The 18,437-nt window shown below is 40.9% G+C and overlaps 2 protein-coding genes across 4 annotated transcripts in view; one reads left to right on the plus strand and one right to left on the minus strand.

Moving 5' to 3' along the window:
* flvcr2a (FLVCR choline and putative heme transporter 2a) overlaps positions 1-15,389 on the plus strand; it is a 29,410-nt gene extending 14,021 nt beyond the window's left edge. The window contains exons 2-11 of one of the 3 annotated variants that reach the window (XM_030044538.1): positions 473-614; positions 5,368-5,508; positions 6,589-6,656; positions 6,932-7,035; positions 9,012-9,122; positions 10,399-10,504; positions 10,645-10,756; positions 11,526-11,587; positions 12,740-12,859; positions 13,781-15,389. In XM_030044538.1, coding sequence (XP_029900398.1) covers positions 473-614; positions 5,368-5,508; positions 6,589-6,656; positions 6,932-7,035; positions 9,012-9,122; positions 10,399-10,504; positions 10,645-10,756; positions 11,526-11,587; positions 12,740-12,814 — 921 coding nt within the window. In that variant the 3' untranslated portion in view covers positions 12,815-12,859; positions 13,781-15,389. The remainder of the gene's footprint in view (positions 1-472; positions 615-5,367; positions 5,509-6,588; positions 6,657-6,931; positions 7,036-9,011; positions 9,123-10,398; positions 10,505-10,644; positions 10,757-11,525; positions 11,588-12,739; positions 12,860-13,780) is intronic. The other 2 variants (XM_030044536.1, XM_030044537.1) reach the window with 2 other exon arrangements.
* Positions 15,390-15,478: 89 nt separating this feature from the next.
* erg28 (ergosterol biosynthesis 28 homolog) lies at positions 15,479-17,922 on the minus strand. The gene is made up of 5 exons (XM_030044543.1): positions 17,781-17,922; positions 17,332-17,477; positions 16,878-16,968; positions 16,667-16,785; positions 15,479-16,146 (listed from the first exon to the last, which is right to left on the minus strand). The coding sequence occupies exons 2-5, from the start codon at positions 17,462-17,464 to the stop codon at positions 16,058-16,060; spliced, it is 432 nt and encodes a 143-aa protein (XP_029900403.1). The 5' UTR covers positions 17,465-17,477; positions 17,781-17,922; the 3' UTR covers positions 15,479-16,057.
* Between the last annotated feature and the right edge of the window lie 515 nt (positions 17,923-18,437).

Consider the following 18,437-nt stretch of genomic DNA (forward strand, 5'->3'; position numbering starts at 1 on the left):
CTTCTTCACACATTTTCATGTCACACCTAACGAAGCATGCACAACTTTTGTGTTCGGAGTAGCTGGTATATTATCACTCAAACATATGTCAACAAGTCAAAGGCCACTGCTGTAACAGCTCGGGTGTAGGGTGAAGATGCCCTTGAGCCCTGTTCGCAGATCAGTTTTTTCACGTTTTCATATCACATTTGGTTGTGTCAGTGGTTTCCTTTTTTTTTTTTTTTTTTTTTTTTTTTTTTTTTTTTAATCAAAGCAGAAACAGGTATGAAATTGTGTATTCTATTTGTCTGATGTGGTTTTATAGAAGCCTCCAACCCCTTTTTGTCTCTTATGATCCCTTCCTGCAAGCTTCTCCCATTTATGTAAACATTCTTCCCCACTTAAAATGACGTTGTTTGTGTGTGCGAGTGAGTGTGTAGACGCCAGGTGATGGCACAGGGTAATACTTGTTTTCTGTCCCTCTCACCCACAGCTGGGTATTGCCATTGGGTTCCTGGTCCCACCGATCATTGTGCCTAATGTGGACGATATGGACGAGCTGGCGTACCACATCAGCATCATGTTCTACATCACTGCCGGAGTGGCCACCGTGATCTTCGTCCTTGTGGTCATCTGTAAGTCTTTGTATCCCTGACTCTTTGTGCTCACATGCACATTCAGTGACTAAGCGCTCTCCTGGCTCTTTGCTCATGCACAATTGCTCGTCGCATTTCTTTCTCAATGTCATATCGCTCCCACAGTCATGGCTCTGAAAACAAATCAAACAAATAGCGGTGATGACAGTTTATGCTTTCCAGTGGTGTGTCGGGCTGTGACAGAGCAGTTACCTCTGATCACCTCCTCTGTCCCTTACACTGACGCCAAACAAGAAGTGACCTTTTCATGGCCAGCGTTGTAATGTGAGGCTGTTCTCAGATGACCTTAGAAGTCTTATTGCAACAATAAGGTTCATTGTTTGACGTACAGCTCCCTGGACCTGCTCTTCTTATGGCGAGGCTCCTGCTCTGGTTGTTAGGCTCCTCAGGCGGCGCTGGTGGAAAGCTCAGTGCTCCCGTGGTCCAGTGCGTGTTGAGATGTGCTCTCTACTGAAAACTCAACAGCACTGTGTTCAACTAGATGAGCAGCTGCGGTAATTGCTGTAATTGTCCACTTTGTGATGAGATGTGTTCGGACATGATGTAAAATACAAGCAGGAACTCAGGAAGTCATGGAAGTGTTTTATGAAATCATCATCTTCCCCCCCTGGGCTCTGCTAAATTCCTCCCTTCACTTCTGCAAACTACTGAAACTCTCTGACAGCGCGAGAGGCACGGGGAAGCTTCACAACACGGCCTTTTCATTTTTTTGGAGATGCTAAGTGGCATTTTTTTATTCTGGGGCAGCAGAAACAGACAGCTGGCTGACACTAAAAGCATAAATTCTGCCTGTGATGATCAGTGCCAACAGTGAGTGGTAAATTAATGGAGCAGATCAAACCTTGACTATAAATTATGGAATCAGATAAGTTCTGTCACTAATGAGAAAACACATGTCTTCTGATTTTTAGAGGTTAATAGTAATAATGTAATAACAATGGAGGTTTAATACACACCTGTTATCCATTTAGAGATTTTGTTATTAAAGCTGAACCAGACAAGTTTGCATTTTAGCAACTCCAAATGGCAGCAAGAGATACTGCAACTGTGAATTCCCAGAATTTAGGTTATTGTCAGTTTATTAATTAGAAAACATCATGATCAGTGACCATGGCAGATGTTGTCTCATTGGGTCTCTGAGCATGGCGGATACTAAATGTAAAGCAGAGTCCAAAGCTTTATCTTGATATAGCAACTCTGACTTTAACCGAGACCTTCTATAATTAGAATCTGCTATAAATAATTTCTGGGCAAAGGGCAGTGAGATGGTAAGGAAGCATTACATCTGTCTTTCTGTAACGTCCCAGATCATAGTCACAGTGAGATGATCCATCTGGAGAAATGGACAGCTATCGCTCATAAAACAACAGTTCAATCCACTGGAATAAATGGCTCTAATCCTAAATATTAGATTCGTAAAATATTCAGATTCATTCCTTCGTTCACTGATTTTGATTTTGTTCCATTCATTGTTGAGTAATGTAAAATCATTTCTCAATAATGAGTAATGATTGACTTGTATGTCAGTATCACTTTTTATGGAGTCTCTGGCAAATTGTTATATGGCAGTTGTAAAAAAAAGAAAGGCAATATTGCGTTTCTTTGAGAACAAAGCTTTCATTCATTGTACTTGTTATTTTCAGTGCAGTAAAGAATATGGCAACAGAGACCACATATGTTTCTTATGGCTCAATCGTATAATAATGCTAATGTTAACAGAAAAATATATATATATATCAGTAGTAGGAAGCTTTTATTACATTGATAAGGAATTATTACCCCATCAGGGTTACTGCTGGAAATTGTTATCTTAATATTTTTTTATGTCAGTGATTAAGTGATTTTACAGGTCTTTAACACTTGATAATGGTGGTATGATTTCTGTTGCAGACCAACGTTGCAGTTTGTCGAAAAGGTCTGTCTCAAATTGCGTCTATATGTGCTTATCAGTGCAGATTTTTTTGTGTTCCATTCAGAGGATGAGGGCACTTTAGATAAGCTTTAGAAAGCACAGCCTGCTCCATGTGCTTGGATGAAAAATCCAGTCAGATTACAGGTTTGACATACTGACGCACATTTTCAAGACGTCGCATGTTCACAAGCTGTGAAACAAGTCCAGATTCAGCCTCTGTTGTCATGTTAAAGTGTTAAAGAATACTTTCACTCTGCTTTGCATTGTGTCACTGAGCTGGTGTGTAAAACATTCTTAAATCATGGATCAGCTCTTCATCCGGTCTGAGAGGTGGAGCAGGTCACAGTGTGTTATTGTGGCTGTGTGTGACACTCCAGGGTGGCAGTGACTCAGTGCATCACGGGTGTGGTAAGTATTTTAAATCATATCAGATCAGATATCCATACAAACACGTCAGGACATTTTACAGCGTGGCCTCATGTAGCCAAATGTCCTTCCCTGCAGGTGATGCTACATCATTTTTTTGCACTTGCCAGATGCTTAATGAGGCTGTGTGTGCCAGCTTCACTGCAGGGCCGCCACTGAGCATTTAGTGTGATGGATAATTAGAGAGTCAAAAGCAGCATCAAAGCAAAATAAGTTTATAACTATAATAAATCAGTCGGTTTAAACTATAATAATCTGTGGTCACTTTTTATTTCTTCATTAAGAGGAATGTCCATTGAAGTGCATTGTAGTATTTTCCCACAGTGCACAGAGAGCAGCTTGCAGTGGACGAGTGGCAAAGTGAATACTGAAAATGTACCTGTCTGGCAAATAGTCTGGTGTTACATAACAATAATAGCATCCTACACAGTCATCAGGAGAACTGCAGATTTTTTTTTTTAATAATTGCAACCAAAACAGCTTAAAGGTATCAGTGTTATAAAACCTGAAAGACTGAAACAGCGAGGATTGGCTAAACGTGAAAGTCTGTAGGAAAAGCTGCACTGCTCTGGTTGTTGAGTTTTCTGATAAAATTGTCATTTCTGAACAGTTCACATTTACTCTTGAAATTACTTTTTCACTTATAAAAGCAAGACAAACAATCTGTATTTATGGCAAAAAAAAAAAAAAAAGAGTTGATGTTGTTTTAGTGTGTCTTTCCGTCCTGCTGAATGCCACGCTGTGCTGCTGTGTTGTGTCAAACCTGATAATGAGCTGGACGACGGGCGCGATGGTTGACCTCGCCATACAATAAGCTCATCTTTCCATTTCGGTGTGTGTCGTGTGTGCATTGCTCACACTGGCGAACACTGCAGACAAGGTGGAAGGCTTTGATAGGGCAAACGGTTCGGATGGTCCTTATCATCAGGGTGATTTATCTTATCTCAGCAGTCGTCAGGGGACGGTCCAGTTTTGTCCTGCCCTTGCACACGGACACACACTCACACATAAACACACACACATGCACATCTCTTTCGCTGCCTCTGTTGATCTTTTGTATGATTTCCCCCACTTTTTCTGCCCCTGTCTTACTCTAACTGATGCGTAGTGGAGATCACAGGGCGACTCAGCACATTATGACATATGAATTGTCACACATGACAGAGTTATTACATATTTTATTGTGTTACTGCATTTTTAAAAAAAAGATTTTGTTAATAAACATTGTGTAATCCTCCTTATAATCATATGACTCTGCTTTACAAAGCCACAAACATGCTGGAATGTTAAGTGATATATGGCCAGTGTTTGTTTATTCATTGCAGCTTCAAATCCCATCGGTGTCCAGCAGCAAAGAAAGAATAAGCAAAAGCACAAATTTCCAGTGTTAGGTTTGGACTGAGTTAAAGGGACACTTCACCCAAAATACACAAAAAAGCTGTTCTCCCACCCACCCCTAATGCAATCTATTCATCTGGATAGCTTTCCTGGGAACTATTTAATGCCAGAGAGAACCAGCATACGTTTTCTCCGTTTTGTGAGTATGATGGACAGATACAGTTTGCTGGTGTTGTTTGGCAGGAAACAGTTCCCACTGAAACTCTTCCCGACAACACTTTTCTCAAATCACACAGAAATGCACTAAGGTGACTGATAAAAAATAATTTTCATAGCTGACAACATCTCCCTATTTTTAACCCTTTTTCCTGCCATGTAATTTTTCCTGTTAATCTCCTGATTTCATTGTGATACAAATGAAATGACTGTTTTTAACTTTGTAAACGTGGCAATAGAATCACAGACTTTTTTCAAGAGTTGGAGAGAATGAAGCTGATCGATGAATCACAATGACACAATCTGTTGCCAGATAATAAGTGAAGCAGTTGTGAAGTTGTGAAACAGGGAAGTAGGCAAACCACAGTAGCAGCATAACAGTATCATCAAAACAATGTTTCTGTTCTGACGGTGACCATAAATCAGTACTATTTAACTGTATAATGACCATAGTTTGAAATCTGCCATCCACTACAGCCACTGTTCACAGAACTGAGGTCAGAACAGCCGATTTCTCAATGTAGTCATGGCCCAGCCATATACTAGGTCTATACCTAGTCTTGATTTTTTTGTATTTTGGGTGAACTGCTCCTTTAAAGCCAATCATATTTTTTTTTTTTAAATTAATTTTCAGGTTAGACTAAAAGAAAGCAGCATCTGGAGTCCATTATTTGGGCTGAAAAATTCTGTCATGTTTACCAGAACAATTATGGGAAATGAATTCTTGACAGTGTGACTGAACCTGTTCTTTTTGTGTGTATGTCTGTGTGTGTGTGTGTGTGTGTGTGTGTGTGTGTGTGTGTGTGTGTGTGTGTGTGTGTGTGTGTGCGTGTGCCCCAGTGTTCCAGGAGAGGCCGGAGATCCCTCCCACCCAGGCCCAGGCCCAGGCCAGGAGCATCCCCCCGGACGAGTACTCGTACACGGCCTCCATCATGAGGCTGCTGTGCAACAAACCCTTCATGCTGCTGGTGATCAGCTACGGTGCGTCTCCTGTCTGTTTCATCTGTCAGTGTGTGGCGAGGCGGCAGCACCCCGTCCCGAGGAGCGGGTCCCTGGGTGTTATAGCTAGGGAGGAGGAAAAGGCCGCATGTCCTAAGATTCCCTGTGGTTTGTCAAGTCAGACAAAAAATGTTATTGACTCTCTAGTTCACACCTTGATCCAGCAGTAAGGATTAACAAACTGTGCATCGAAAATCTCTCATCCTTTTGCGTATTCCCTTACAGATCAGTGTTCCCTGTATGATGTTAAGTAGAAAATACTCTGAGACGCTCCAAAATCCTAATTTTAGCTTTGCAATGCAGATGCAGTCGCTTCATCGAGCTAAAAAGTCACGTCAAATAGATTTTCAGCATCTCATCTTGGTCAGTACATTTACATGTCAACGCTTGTCATTGCATCAGTCCTGACCTACAGTTCATCTCACCGTCCAATGTCAGTATTAGCTTTGTGTCGTGGATGTTGTTGCACTACAAAGGCGAAAGGTTAGACAAACATGAAAATCATTATGTACAGTTCAAAATCTTATTTGTTGATATTTACAGTCTTTATCGACTTGGTGCTCAGATATGAGGTATGTGTCATCATGACTCATCCGACCTGGCCACACAATCAGTTTTTGCCACTGAAGGCTCAAAGGTCAACATTTAATGACTGACATTTTGAAGATGAGCTGTTTCAAAATTTATTAGTGAGGACAGTAGGAGTATAAGACCCTTGGTGTCCTGTCACTCCTCACTGAAAGCTCTTACAGCCTCTCTCTCATTTCACCAGAAACATTCGACTGTACAGATAAAAGTTTCCGAGGTGTAAACATCTCTAGTCTGCAGTTGTGTAAAATAAAGTATTGATTGACACACGTTCTCGGCTGAACTTAAATGCTTTACCCATAATGTAGATGTGGCTGAAGGCCAGTGTGGACTTGATGTGTGAGGTTGCTGGCAGTGGTTTTAGACGGAGCGCTGACGGCACCAAGCATACGGTCCCATCTGGACCTTCTCCTTTCCCTACAGGTCCTCTCAGAATAGATGGAGACTTTTACTTTCTGCTTGTGTCCTCTGCAGGGCTGAATGTCGGCTGTTTTTATGCCGTTTCCACCCTGCTGAACAGGATGATCATTGAGCACTACCCTGTAAGTCCTGGTTTCTCAGGTGGTAAACATGTTGCTGCCTTATTTCCTGTATTGCCACACAGTTTTGTTTCTTTGTCTTTCTTTCTCTCTCCCGAACATTCCTAGAGAAATGCTCACTTGCTCAGTGTCAGTATGTCCAACATGTAGATGATATTTTGTCTAGCTGCCAAGGATGTGACCCTGATACAGATAGATTGGGTTTCAGTGTTGAGTCCAAGGACAAGATAACTGTGGGATTAAAAAAATAATAAAAAATTCTTTGTTGTCTTTCCCAGGGTGAAGAGGTGAATGCAGGGAGAATTGGTCTGACCATTGTCATTGCTGGTATGGTGGGGTCCCTTATATGTGGCATCTGGCTGGACAAGACCAAAACTTACAAGTAAGAAATTCTTGTTACACACTTGCGAAAAAGTAACCCCACTTTTTGTTGCTCCATACATGAAGAGCAAAAACGGATTGTGTCAGTTCATATGTTTGGTAGCCCAACTTATTCACAGGGTAATCATGTTTTACATATAAAAATGTTCAGCCTTTCAAAACAGTAGGGATTTCTGTGTTTCTGCAGCATTTGTGCTCGAGCCGCTGTGAAAGGGCAGTCAAGCTGAAGCATGCAAACATGAAAGCCATTTCATTTTTTTTTCTTTATGCCATTGTCTTTTTGTGGCCTCTTGAGCTTCAGTTGAGTCTGTGACATCCGAAAACTCAGCGTGACCTCTGCAAGGAAGCGCTCCAACACAATTCTCAGTCTCCAAGCTCAGTCGCCCCTCCTCCTCTGCCACAGTCTTATCTTTGTGCCAGAGGAAGGGCTCCTCACATGCATGTCTTTTAAATCACCAGTTCACAGTGAGGTGTCTAAGCGAATTAAAGCCTCTGATGGAAGTGGGCACCACTGAGATTCCAGCAGGACTGAGTTCTCTGTCTGATGTCCCTCTCTACTTATCTGAGCCGACAGGCTTTCTGCACTGGTCCTCCCAGATCCCAGCTCAGGCCTTGCACCACTGAAACCAGCAATAATAAAACCTCAATAGTAAAGGGGCACAGCCATCTAAAAATCCCTAAATATCAATTAAAGATGCCTTCCCTTACTCATGCTTTCACTCATGCGTGCATTTGTTTTGGTCAAGCAAATTAAGAATTTCCTTCTTTTCCCCAGATAGCTGCTCATTTTGTGATCTGAGGCTGAAAAAACATTGGACAGGTTCCTCAGCAGGAGAGCCACCTTTAATTATCTGGCATGCAATCTATTATGATTGGGAAAAATGTGTCGTCAAATTCTTAACATGCCATTAGGATACGTAGCTGTGAAAGCAACCAGGCCAGATTTCTGTTGTTGACCCACACGCTCCCATTGTCCGATGTGGGAGAGAGGAAAAGGACTATGTTAAATTAACAAAAACATTTGGGAGCAATATTTCACGCGTGGTTGTACAACAGAGAGCTTCATCAGAGTAAGCCTGTTTGTGTAGATACCGCCTGGGTTAGGACAGGAGGTCTTCAGTGGCCCAGGAATATTGTTTTTTCCCGCCGTGACAGGATGGAGCTGCTGTTTGTCGAGCTCCAGCCTCCAGCCACCACGTTTAGAAGATTAACTGCATTATACTTTTTAAGGCTCAGCGTGTTCTAGCACCCAGCGTCGTCTCTGACCTTTTAACTCCTTAAGAGTCCACACACACACTCTGAGCCAACTCCTGGCTAAGTAAGAGAAGTAAATGTGTTTTTGTGCTGTGGAAAACAAGGCTAGACCAAACAGCATCACCTATTAAATCACGTCTCTACTTTTGTGGACATTTTTTGGGGTATAATGTCCAATTTTATTCTGTTTTGTTTTATGAGGCATGTGTCTTATCTTTAATTCTTGATCCTACAGAGGCCTTTCCACCTGTCTTCTCCTATCCCTACCCAATTTTTTTCCGGTCTGTTATTACATCCTGTGTGTTCATTTTATTCCTGGTGTAAAACACTTGATTAGCCATATTATCTGCAACTTTGTTTTGAAAAGTGCTGTGTCCATAAAGGTTATTAATATTATTCTGCACTGCAATAGTATTTAAATTAGTATTATATAACGACTTTCATTACTATTTGCTACTCTAGTAGCAAATATCATATTAGAAAATATCATATTAGAATATATCCCTTTTTATACAGCAAACTGTGTTGTTGCATTATGTAACTTTTGTAATGCATGCAGGGAGCTGCAGTTCTGTCACGGGATGTATTTTTGTAACAGTAAATGTAAAATCCAGATGAGATTAAATTTAATTTCTAAGATGATAGGAGCTGTAAACAGCATTTCAGCATATTCAGTGCTTGAGTTTGTCTCTAATGACCGATTGTCCTTTCCTCTCTCCGTAGACAGACCACCTTAGTGGTGTATTTTCTCTCTCTGGTTGGAATGCTCATCTATGCCTTCACCCTGAACCTGGGCCACATGTGGGTGGTGTTCGTCACATCTGGAGCTCTAGGGTATGTAAAGCTGAGGAGTGTCGTCACCATGGACATAAACAGAGGTCACCTTAAATTCCCTCTACACTTGGGCCTTAACTGACCCATAAATTCCTTACCACCTTGACGAGAAATGATGATTCGGGAGGCGTGGAAGCTATTTCTACACGTTGAATCATTAACAGAGCTCCCAAGTTCCTTGAAATCCTTGAAAGTTTGTGATTAAAAAAAATATGAAAGACTGTAAAACATTTTGGAAATGAATGAATGGTGTTAAAATTACTTGATAGTAAACTCATCATTATGTGTCAGGTCTTGGGACCTTCATGTCCTGAGAGGATAATAAGTAAGACCTCTATGTCTAATTTTACCAATGTCATGTCAACCAAACATCCCATTTTGAATCCTTGTATGCAGTACTCGAGTTGAGGGGGGATGAGGGTGGATGGCATCCCCCCTGAAATAAAAACGGTCAAAATCATCCACCCTGTAAAACTGCCATCCTCCCTTTTCATCAAGTGAAAAAAATTGACCATCCCCCCTGATTTTTTTTTTTACAACTCGACCACTGCTTGTATGTCACCTGAAAATTCCTTAAAAGCCACGTAGAAGTCCTTCAATATGATATCCACGTGAGTGTGGGAGCCCTGAATGAGATATTTTGGCTGTTGAAAAGGTTAACCTAGCAGCTAGGGTGTGTTAGCAGCCATCACAGTTGGTGATGACCTTAAATTTTTTATTCCATGCTGTTGAAACTGTCCCGCCTTTACAAGTGGAGTCTAAAGATAATGTATAAAGTCAGATGTCTGGCAGCCACAATCTTAGTGTAATAGTTGTGACTAATTGTAAAGCTGACGTTGTGATGAACCATATCTGTCACATGTGCTTTCCACAAGTCCTGCAAACTATTTTACTAATAGCCACTGCCAGCATTCTTGTTGAGGCTTTACTTCTCATTTCCCTGCTATTCTCTCATCTGGCTTTGTCAAAGCAAAATTAAGACTCCTCTGACTCCCCAGTACATGGGCTTTATCCCTACAATCATTTCTATTTATAGTAAGCTGATTAAGCCAATATGTGGTTTCCATAGCAGTTCCTTTGTCTGATTTCCATTTCATAAAGCAAGACCAGAGTTATTATAATGCAAAGTACATTCACCCTCCTCCTGAAATATGTGTCGCTATTCATGATTCTTCAGTCAGGATGAAATACATTTATGCAAATGAGTAAACTATTCGAGACCATGCTGTTTTATGTTATTTTAGGCTTTTATTTGAAGATTACTGTCTGTCTGCAGGTTCTTCATGACAGGATACCTGCCTCTGGGCTTTGAGTTTGCTGTGGAGCTCACCTACCCGGAGTCAGAGGGAACATCGTCCGGGCTGCTCAACTGCTCAGCCCAGGTCAGTGAGGACTGCAGCTGCCGCCTGAAGCTTAAGCTGTCCATGATAACCTGAGGAGACTGTGGTTGAATATGTAAAGCAGACAGAGTGTAAAAGAGACATTGGTATGGGTCGTAAACGCTTCACAAATCTCATTCCAGGTCTTTGGAATCATTTTCACCATTTGCCAAGGGAAGATCATCGATGCATGGGGCACTTTAACGGGAAACATCTTCCTCTGTATCTTTCTCCTCATAGGAACTGTAATGACAGGTAGAGCCATTAACCTTTCCCTTCTTTCTTTAATATACACCACTTACAACACCGCTAACAATGCACTGCAGTGAACGTTGGACTCATATCAGCCCTTGTTACTCAGTAAAACTCAGTTGTTTGCCCTGTGCTGTGTTCCATTTAAATTTAAATGGGGCTGAAACAGCACCATCACATGTGGGGAGCGTGTCAAGTCTTTCAGAGAGCAAGAATGCCACCTAGTGGTCAAAAAAACAAGCACGTTTTGTTATTAAATTTGCAATGAAATCCAAAATGACTTTATCTTGTGAGCTAATTCTCCATACCCTAACACATGCCTGTTTAACAGAAAATACCAAGTTTTAAAGAAAACAATCTATAGTTTCTTGTGTTTTTAATATCACTGTTACTTTAATTTTTCCTGAAAACCTGCAACCTCATAACTACACAAAAACCCCCAAAATACAAATACTATTTAAACATTTTACAAGAATGTGAATTTGTAGAACAAAAAATACAACTGCTACTTATTCCTACTAAAGGCGTAGCTGATTATGACGATGACATATGGTCGGTTAGATGACTGTTGACAAAATGTACTTACTAGATGTCACTTTGGACAAAAGTGTCTGGTAAATGACATAATCTAATGTGTTGTTCACACTTGCAACATTTTTTAATATATTTTACCAACATAATGTACAAAGTATCTCCATATGTTTGCAGAAAAGCCACATGTTCCATAAGCAAATTGTCATTTTAATCTCTCTCCCCTGTCTGTTTATCACAGGATTCATCAAGTCTGATCTCCGAAGGCAAAAGGCCAACCTCCAGGCTGAGCAGGCGGCGAGCGTAAGTGCCTCTGTGTGTGCTGTGTGCAGTCAGAGGTGGCATCTGCACGTCCCATGGAAGGGGGATGTGTTGGATGCTGCCTTGGCATGAGGCTGTCTGCTGGCTGTGTGGGCTCCTCTGGCTGCCGCTCTGCAGGCCTCACACAGCTCTGCACCGCTGCAGGCATGCACTGGGCTTAATTCAAGGGTCACACTGCTGCCATGGTTGAAACTTTCCTTCTGAACCCACTAAAAACATCCCTTCCCCTGAAAGCATGTTCGCTGAGAGAGCGACTCTTTATTATTTGACAGCTCTCCTGCTCGCTCGCTGTGATGGCATGCTTTGCAAATGTTTGCCGTGCGACCAAATGCACCAAATTTCTGTTTAATATTTACAAAGATATGCTTTGTTGCATCTTAAATTGGCTGCAGTTGGTAGCTGTCAAACAGATGTCATGATCTTATGGGACCATGTAATGATATGCGTATAAATGACTGTAATCCACACTAATTTGACAAAAGAAGATAATCCAGAATTGATAATAGTGAAAAGAAAGCAACAAAAACATCACTGTGCTCAATCTCTCAAGTGTGATTTAAATCCAGTTTGAGTGAATTATTTCTCATTTTTAAAATTCACCATGAAACAGACACAACTTGGTGGCCTCCATCTTTTTCAACTTTCAATCAGTAACAACGAATGCCTTTCTTAACAAACCTATTTCACACTGCTTGTGCTCTGCAGGCAAGTCTTTGGTTGGGGTTTCTCAATAACATCCTTTGCTGTTTTTGCTCCTACTTTATCTGCTCATAACATTCCATACTAACATTAAAAATGCAACTAAAATGATTGCCTCCAGTAACACTGCAATACTACAGCTCCATACAGTTACATTCAATTCACCACCACCGATGCCCCCCCTTTCATAATAAGCTTGTTATGTTAAACTGCAGTATTAGGTATTTTAAACTAAATAATGCTGTAGAGATGTTCAGTTGGAAATCTTGAAAGTTTTATAATTCACCAAGGATTTGTAAGTGTTACCATGGGCAGGGAGGTGGGCTAGTCAGCAGCTGAATAGGGATTTTTGGGGGGCAGGTGGGTGGTGGTATGGGTGGAGGATGAGGTACCGCACGGCCCCTCAGAGGCGTGACACCCAAGCTATCGTTGCAGCGTGAAGGCTCCCTGTCTTCGGTGCAGGACTACGGGGCCACAGCATCCAGCGGCCACTGGCAGCGGCAGTCTTGACACTAAACCACAAGCTCACTAAAACCAAAACACACACCTGCCAAGGTAGGGGCACACACTCTCTGAAGTTCAAACATACATCACACAACCATGAAACCATAAAAGGACAGGGTTACCATTTGATATTTTAACACACTTTCTCTTTGTTCAATGTAAAAATGCCGCTGAAACGTCCACAGCGTTCAACATATTTTCAGTTTACTAAAAAGGGCTTCATATGATGATTTCATTCATTCTCCACAAAAATGCATGCTTGGTATTTTGGAAATATCACCCACTGTGACTGATGCCTTAGGCTCATATTACTTTCTAAGACTGTAGAACATTCCATTCCAGCTCACAATCCGGTTTTAAATAAAACTTACTACACCTGCTGTTACTCTGCAGAAAAAAAACAAAACAATAACAAGGATTTAGATGCCATATGAGATTGGTGGCAGATTTATAAAACTACAATGATAGTTGTTCAATTAATTTAAGGCTATGATGTGTTTAAAATCTGTATTGGAGTAAAACACATACTGTGTGAAGTTCGTTTCCAGCCCTCATGTTGTTTATTGTGTTAGAGCTGAGCCTCTTTTTATTTCATGAAATGATCACCTTTCTTAAACACTAACAATAGAAAAAAAAATCACCCTAGATTTGTGATTGTCTTTGATGTAGACAATAACTCCAGAATAAATTTGTCAACTAACAAAGGATTAGGAGCCAGTTTTTGCTGAAATTAATGAGCGCGCCAGAAAATGTATAGATTACCTTGTCTTTAATGTATTGATTTGATGTGTGTGACTGTGTAAGGTTTTGAGTTCAGTGCAAATGAGTAATATCCAAAGTTATATCCATGAATGAGTTTTGGTCCATGTTGATGTCCTATGGTCAGCTTATTTCCTTTGATGCTAAATTAGTTTTTTTCCTGATTTGTTGGACAATGTGATTGTAATGTTTTTCTTTGGTCCTCATTCACAGAAAATGACGGCTGATGTAGAGGGAGGCGTCTCTCTGCCTGTGACCCAGAAGGAGGTCAAGCTATAAGGAGGGAGGTCCGCCTGGACCGGTCTGAGGAGGCAAACATTCCTTTACTTTTATCAAAGCAACAAACTCTGACATGATACACAAATCACACATGCACACGCACACACATATGAACAAAAGCAAGCTGCTTCCCCTTTGGTAATGTGAAGTGTTAGCACATGAACACTGAATCAGACTGAGGAGCATATCAGCCTATGTGAGGCTTTACAAAAGCATCGAGAATCAACAGACCAACATATGATGTACTGTACCACGCGACGTACTGTATGGACTCTGTGCTCTGGCCTGCACACCAGACACTCACACTCGTATCCCAAGTGCAACTTAGCTCTACCCAAACCATGCACAGACAATGAAGCAAAAAGGGAACGCACTTGGAACCTCGAAAGTTCTTATCCCTCAAAGCGGAGACTCTAGAAAATAATCAGCTTGAGAAAGCTCCATGAATTTTATATTTAACAGGCATTGTTTATTGCCTAGTGATTCTAAGCGTTGTCAGTGCAATGCAACTGCCACTTTAGTGACATTACTACTCCTTGAATTAATCTCTGTTTCCTTAGCTTCTACCATCCCCCCTCCAGTTAATGTTAATGACGTAGTATTCTATGCATTGTGATGAGCAATATTTAAACTGTGATTGTTCCTCATATTTGACCAATATTGTGCATACCTGAACTCGGTGTTTACAGTGCTCCAGGTATTCATGTAAATGTTCTATTTTTAGAATGTGCATGTGAAATCGGACAAAGGACTCTGTGATTTGTTTTCCTGTGATGGCATTTTGTTCTCTGTGGCTCGGGAAGCTGCCACTGCCTGCCATGAGGGATTACGAGGAGGTACTGCTTCTGAGTACTGCTGATAACACTGAATACGGTTGATGCTGTGCATCCGAGTACATCTCAGAAGGTCAATCTTGTCCTTGTTGAAGTGATCTCTACACGAAACTCGTCCTGCTTTAAGTACACTCTCACAAGTTGGAAGGGGACGGTCACTCCTGCTGATAAAAACATGGATGAACGTTCGAGAGCCTTTGGGGCGCTAAAGAAGATTAGCACAAAACACAATCGAAAGACGAGGCAAGTCGATCTACTGCACTTGTCATTTTGCACGAGGAAATGGTATAGTGTTGCTTTTTCATGTGTTGTACTCTTGTATATTTGTTACTGAGAAATGTAATTCATGCTGTGCTTAACCAATGGTAGTTGGATATATGAGGAATGTCCATTGTGCAGTGTGCCATCTGCATTTTTACTTGACGTGTTGTGGTTAAGTTAGTTGTCCAGTGAGTTTCCTTTTAAATGATTGTTATGTAATCATGAGAAGTGCTGGTTATCCCTCCAGTGATATTTTTTGTAGGACATTTTATATACATCATGAATAATTGGTGATATAATTTTAACTGCTTGTGATACTGTGTAATGAAGAGCATAGTTTTATATAGCCATTAAATCTCTTCAGCAAATCGGAGTTAAAAAAAAATTAATTAAAAAAGTAAGCGCTAGTCTGGTGAAATAAAAGAATAAACATTTTGCGAAAAAGGAAATCTGTTCTGGTTACTTAAGCAATCATCTGACGCTCAGCATCAAACACACAATTGTCAGCAGGATAAAAAACATTTAATTGCTGGATTTCAAAAGGGCTCACAATAAAAATCCATTTTATTGGCTTAAACATACAAGAGAGGTTTCATTCCCCATTATCATGTCAGAAACGCTTTACCCCACATCTCATCTTAGACTTCATTTTGTTTCCACATAATAAATTGAACATGAGCTAAAGCTTTTTTTTTTTTTTTTTTTTTTTTTTTAAATGAAACCAATTACAAGGTTTTCTGGGACCACTGACCAGACACTATAAAAGTTAACAAAGTTGACATCCTGTGTATTAAATACTTGGGACTGAGATATAATCCAGTGCACAGCAATCAGTGTACTGTAATGTGACCGCACAAGATTAGAAAGTGACAATTACCCTGCCATACTCAATTTTTCCAAATGCACTGTCAGCTGTAAAATAGCATTTAAAAAACTATATAAATTAAGATATATTCCAGTCTAGTGTGTATCATCTATAGAGAGTGGCATTCACAGTATGGCATCGAGTTACACCTGGATCTCCTGTTCTTCAAGGCGGGACACAGCAAACGAGGACAGGTCCACAAGTGTCTGGTGGCGGGTTAGACGGATGAGAGGAGTTGGGCACCACTGGGGTTCAGTTCCGCTTCTTCTGTCGTGCTCCGACTTCCTCCTGTGGCTCCGGAAAACACTGGAGCCCGATGAGCATGCCGATGATAGAAAAGCCTAGAGAAACACGAGGAAAGATTATGGTTCACATTGTGTCCAAAATGTTTTTCATTTGAGACACAAAGACAGGAGAGGTGGCTCTCTTAAAATATATTTATATCACCAGGGTATCCACAGGTTTTTAGACATTCAAACTTAAAACTTGGAAGTTTTTTTTAATGCTACCTGAAGATGAATAGACCAATTTTAAAGAAATAAAGCTGACAAAATCAGCTCTGACAGAAGATAACTTCAGGCAATAACTTCAGAGGCAATGTGATTCCCAGCTGGATTTTGAGCCGATACCATAAAAATACTGAATATTTTACTACTAACTCTGGTATGAATTTCTTTTAAAGTGTACTGTACATGCAGTGCAAAGAAAAATGTAATTGCAGTGAAAAAAAAAACAATCTCTAGTAGGTGTTTTTAAGGCATTTCAGTTTTTTTAAAGGCTTTATGATGAGCTGTTTCCATACTTTATAAGGAATCATGGATACCCTGATTACAAAATGCTCCAACTCTAAGATGCACTCACTTGCCACAATAAGAGGTGCCATAACACCAATAGTTAGAGGTGCAGTTTTGTAGATAAAGGCTTCAGACAGGAAGTGTCCCAAGGCCAGCACGAATGTCCACAAGGTGATGTGATATAGCCTGAAGGAGCCAGCATGACAATGCAGTGTAAGAATACAAATACACTCTCAACAGAAAAGCAGGCAAAGTGCATAAAGTCACAGACGTCTTACGTTCTGTTCTGGATGTCAATGGCACAGGCACAGCGTATAATCGATGACAGCAATGTCCAGATTCCAAATGTTCGAGCTTGGAGACCATTTACTGAGGAAATTAAAGCAAATTGGAACATCAAGGGTAATTTAATCTGAAGACACTGCTTAAGTAAAAAAAACAACAGAATAATTAGACTAACAATTAAGACTTATTTAGCTGTATTTCCCATATGAATGTTATTTTGAGCAGGGGAAACCTGCCTAAATTTACCTTTTTGGTTTGACAAAAAGTGACTTACATTAAAGGTACACATTGCAGCATTCATAAACAATAATTATAGTAACAAGATAATAAAATGATGCAGCTTATATAAAGGTAGAGTTGTTTATAGGGACAAAATGTAACTCATAGTTTACCTGTGTTATTATTACCCAGCACATCGCTTATTACTGGCCTAATACTGCTGCTTACCAAACTCTGGCGTCCCTGTGTAGAGTTTCTCTGACAGGAAGCTGTGATCTCTGAAACTCTGCACAGTGTTTCCCATCGCAATGACAGACACCATGACCAACCAGCTCCGCAGGACGTTTAGGAAGCGACTCATCCTCACTCAGCACCTGCCAATAAGGTGAAGCCGACCTGATCATATTAAGTGCTAATCACAATAACAACTTCAAACCACAGGGCCAATACATGTGGTACTGACTGCTTATTCCAGAGAATGACAAACAACTTCCCAACTCCCTGTCTAAGCCTTAATTTTCTATTACACATCTGTATCTGCCAGCAAATGACATGCGACAATAACTAACATTACACAGCAGGCTAATGTTGTTGTAACACAACCTGGATACTCCTGGCGACAGTTCGCAGGCCTGGGCCACACAAAATGTATTCACAGATTCGCTACATGTATTTACCTGATGAAGCAGCTTGTATCAAACTACAGAGCACACATGTTCCTGTGGCAAAGCGAAGACAGTACCAAAGACAATAAGGTGGGACCCATGCCAAGTGCGGTGTTGCGTTCACGCTGCTGGATCTGCCAATCTTGGCCATTTCGAGTCAGCCAATGGGCGCGCTCAGAGGGTCGCCCCATTTATGCGAATGGGCCGTTCGACGCTCCAGGTTCCGCCTTCTTCCAGCATCAGCCAATCGCTATCGATCAGTCCTGATCACCTGTAGGCTGTGGCGAGGCTGGTCGATCACAAGTATCCATGCGAGCCGAGGATAAATACACGAGAGGCTGTACTTCCGTTCACTTCCGTCTTCGTTTCGTAGACTTCGTAGACTGGTTTCCCTCTGCGAGAGTTTTACCACCATGTTAATTTCTAGTTTCAGTGGAAATAGTGTTACCCATTAAATGAATATACAAGGCCTGAATTTTATTTATTTATCTATTTATTTATGCACGCCGCCAGCAAACAATCTCAATTAGCACTTGTTTATTGGTTTTAAGTGGTCGTATCATATGCATACGACCAGTTTTGCTCAATTACATTGTGATGTAGTGGAAAAAATGAGCAGGTGTTTCCGCTAGCTGGTTATTCATTCATCAGTAGTGTAGTAATTTTAGT

The sequence above is a fragment of the Myripristis murdjan genome, chromosome 22, assembly GCF_902150065.1.
Source record: "Myripristis murdjan chromosome 22, fMyrMur1.1, whole genome shotgun sequence".
NCBI classification, from domain to species: Eukaryota; Metazoa; Chordata; class Actinopteri; order Holocentriformes; family Holocentridae; genus Myripristis; species Myripristis murdjan.

Bases quoted from the DNA above. Each gene is read 5' to 3' on its own strand.
- erg28 (XM_030044543.1), bottom strand. From the start codon at position 17,464: ATGAGTCGCTTCCTAAACGTCCTGCGGAGCTGGTTGGTCATGGTGTCT. The intron at 16,969-17,331 runs GTAAGCAGCAGT...TAATTTCCTCAG, and splicing joins CACAGGGACGCCAGAGTTTG to TAAATGGTCTCCAAGCTCGA. The intron at 16,786-16,877 runs GTAAGACGTCTG...TGGCTCCTTCAG, and splicing joins ATTGACATCCAGAACAGAAC to GCTATATCACATCACCTTGT.